Here is a 3621-nt window from a genome sequence, read left to right as displayed (position 1 = left end):
CAATAGCGTAAATTTCTGCTTGAAATACAGTCGTATAGATTCCTAGGCAGGTTGCTATCTCTGTCCTGGTTCCTAAAAACACCTGCACCGGAACCGGAAGGTGTTTTTGATCCATCTATGAACCAACAACTATCTGCTCTTAATATTTCCTTCTCCCGGAGGATCCAGTTCTCTTCACTCGGGAACAATATACTTCATAAGATAGTTCGTAGTTGACAGTTGCGGCGTCCCCTTTTTATTCTTCATTCACATTAATGACTTATCGTCTATTAACATCCAAGGAAAGTTTACTCTATTTGCTGGCATGCCCTTAACAACCATATGTTATATGAAGTTATTGAGAGTTACATCACAAAAGTGAAAGACTGGTTTGACTCAAATCTCTTGAGCTTGAATTTATCAAAAACAAAAGTAGTGTCCTATTGTGGCTAGATTCCAGCTGTACATATAATTTATATTCAAATTGACAATATACCAACTTCTAAATTCCTTGGCTTGTTCATTGACAATAATTTAAAATTCAACAAACATGTAGATAGTTTGAAATCCAAGCTTTTCTCTGGATATTATGTAATACGAGTAGCTGCATTAGAGTTAGAGCTCGGATCTGCAGTGGCTAGAATGGTTTATCATTCCCTTTCTGAATCCCATCCTCGTTATGGTATTTGCTTTTGAGGTGTGTGTTCTACCACATGCCTTCAATCAGTACTACTGATACAAAAACGTGCAATACGATGCATATGCAAAGCCAAGCCTAGGGACTCTTGTCGGCCTCTTTTTACCTCTAACTTGTTCAATAACTTGAACGAGCCAATGTATCAAACCAGGCGAAAATTCAGCTTTAAATTACCACTGCCTTCTTCGACCCTAGTTAAAGATTCCATTATTAAAACGGTCTCAAAATGTTCAATCGCCTTCCTCGAACTATAAGAACCATAAATAACCTTAGCGCTCTTAAGAAAGAGTTGAAAGACGTGCTTTCTGTTAGACCTTATTATAACTTCTACGATGATAATTTTAATTGAGTCTGACTAACTGTAATATTTGCAGTATTTTATTTGAATTGTAGGGGTTATATTTTAGGAGTGGTTAATTTTTGGAAAAGAAAGTTTTTGGCTTTCTACTACTCCATCTTGATACAAAAAAAGGGATGAGGGAATCTTCCAAAGAAAGGAAGGAAGTAATCAATTTGAAAATAAGTAACTCTATACATGGATTATTATTTTCAAATTGATTACTTCCTTCCTTTCTTTGGAAGATTCCCTCATTCCCTTTTTTTGTATCAAGATGAAGTAGTAGAAAGCCAAAAACTTTCTTTCCCAAAAAGTATTTTATTTCTGACCGGGATATTATAAGCTTATATCGTCATAGTTACGCTATCAATAAAGAGGGTCATAACTCCCTTGGGACATTATAGATTTTATAATTCCCTCTACCTTTCACAAGTAAAAATAAATAGAAATGAAAACTGAACCATATTTTATTTATTCACGTCATTACAAATAATAAATGTACAATTTTGAAATGTTCCCTGAAAATTACTTCCGCCACTGGAAACAATTTCTTTTTTTGTATGGCTGGAGCTTCTGTTCACTACAGTCGAGGTACCTGCCTCTTCTGATGACAAAGTAGACAACATACGCGCCGTTTTATTTCTCAATTCGATGTTATCCTCCAAATACCCCTCCGCCACCGTGGAACTTTTCCAACCTCCGTGTCTTTTTAAGTTAGTCATAGTTGCTCCTGCATTGGCTAGAGCAGTAGCAGAAGTGCGACGAAGGCAATGTCCCGTATAGGAAGATGAGTTTGGCAATCCTAAATACATTGCGATTTTGCTGGGGATTTTCCCAAACATGTTTTTTCCAATTGGCTGAGATGTACATTTATTTTGTCGGAAGCTCAAAAAAATCGTTCAATACCTTTAGGACGCAAAGACATATAAAGTCTTAATAAAGGCAAAGCGGAGAACTCTTTTTCATCCACAACTGTAAATTTCTTCGATACACCAGTTTTACTTTCCGGTACGTTCACTACCATAACGGAATCCCGGTCCTCTATATCCGATATCTTCATATTCAAAAGTTCCTGACTTCTGCATCCTCCAAAATAACCCATATTCAAAACAACCTATAACAAAAAAAAGGAAATAAATACACACAAAAAGGAAAATAAGAAAAAAATTACCTTATGCAATAAATGAATATCATTAGGAGCGTTCTTTAGGAATCTGATAACATCTTTAGGAGATAAAACAGCAGACTTTTTCGGCTTATAACTCTTACTCTTCCGTTTCAAAAAAGCCTGTAGTTCATTGAACTTGGTGATATCTCGTTTCTCATGTATAGTCACCATCGATTTTAGCATTGACCATTTAGTCCATAAAGAATTCGGACTATACGTTTCTGACTGAAACGAATAAACACAATTACTACCAAATCTACCGAAAAACATAGAAAATTCCATACCAGTTCTTGAAAATATGCCAGAAATACAGTTTCAGTGACATCTTTTGGCATAACATTTTTCCGTGTCAGCCAGTCCAGATATATCTTGTATTCTTTTTGGTATACGGCTTCACTTTTCGATGAAATTAATGATTCTCTTGCTTGTTCAGCTTTTTTCAAAATATCCTCCATTATATTTGGGGTAGAAAACACGTTTTCACCGCAAACACAGCTTGATAACAAAGTTCTGTTTATAAACAAGTAACATAGCAACAACCTAGCAACAAGAAAACTCTACTATAATCAACGGTACCTGATTCAAATATACCGGGAAGGTAATGAATTGGTACATTTTTCCGTTTCAAAAATGAACAAAATTTTATTGAAATCGGTCAGAAATAAAATTATCTATGTACCACGGGAATTAATGAGCCTTAATAACCTCAGGCAATTGCTGTCCCTCGGGCCAGAGGCCCTCGGGACGCAAACTTTGCCATCGATAATTAAGGCCCTCCTAATTCCCTTGATACATAAATAACTATTATTATTTTGATTCAATTTAATTCATTTTATTGATCATGTTCTTATATCCTGAACGTTTGTATTAGGTTATTTTTATTTGCATGTCTCTTTTCAGTTCATGTTGTCACTTACTTTTAGTGATTTTAATTTTGTGATTTCATTTATATGTTATTCATATTTCGCACACGGCTTTGTCAATAAGAATTTATTCTTCGGACAATAAACTATATTTTGAATTGAATTGAATATTTATCCATAACGTTAGAGCACTTCTCAAAGAAACTCCCTGTATACAAAATGACCTTAGAATTATAAAAAATCCAAAATTTCAAGAATAAATATAACAACGATAATTTCTGAAAAGACGAAAAAACTTTGAATCGATTTTCCTTTATGGGTCTACAGTTATTCCTACCCATCATGTGTCATTTCTACGAGCTCGTAAGATTCAGGAAGTACTTTTCGATATGCGAAGATCCGATTTTGGTGAGAGAACTCACACGTCGTCGCTTTACATTTTTGTCTTTGTCGGCACAAGTTTCAGGTGCGAACTTGCACACACCAACAGGATGACTGAAAATTCCTTTTCTCCCATCATTAAGGTTGACTGATTACCGTCGGGGGTGTTTTAGAAGGGTATCGATATAAAGAAATT

At 35.2% G+C, this 3621-nt stretch overlaps 1 protein-coding gene across 1 annotated transcript; it reads right to left on the bottom strand.

Annotated features, from left to right (window-relative positions):
* Positions 1-1462: 1462 nt before the first annotated feature.
* On the bottom strand, positions 1463-3319 carry LOC141483937 (uncharacterized). Its single transcript, XM_074179034.1, has 3 exons — positions 2466-3319; positions 2185-2406; positions 1463-2127 (listed from the first exon to the last, which is right to left on the bottom strand). Exons 1-3 carry the CDS (start codon positions 2634-2636, stop codon positions 1900-1902), a joined length of 621 nt encoding a protein of 206 aa, XP_074035135.1. The 5' UTR covers positions 2637-3319; the 3' UTR covers positions 1463-1899.
* Between the last annotated feature and the right edge of the window lie 302 nt (positions 3320-3621).

The sequence above is a fragment of the Leptinotarsa decemlineata genome, unplaced genomic scaffold (assembly GCF_025532065.1).
Source record: "Leptinotarsa decemlineata unplaced genomic scaffold, Ldec_3_MD MMD2_tig00004307_RagTag_RagTag, whole genome shotgun sequence".
NCBI classification, from domain to species: Eukaryota; Metazoa; Arthropoda; class Insecta; order Coleoptera; family Chrysomelidae; genus Leptinotarsa; species Leptinotarsa decemlineata.
This window is presented reverse-complemented; position numbering and strand designations above follow the sequence as displayed.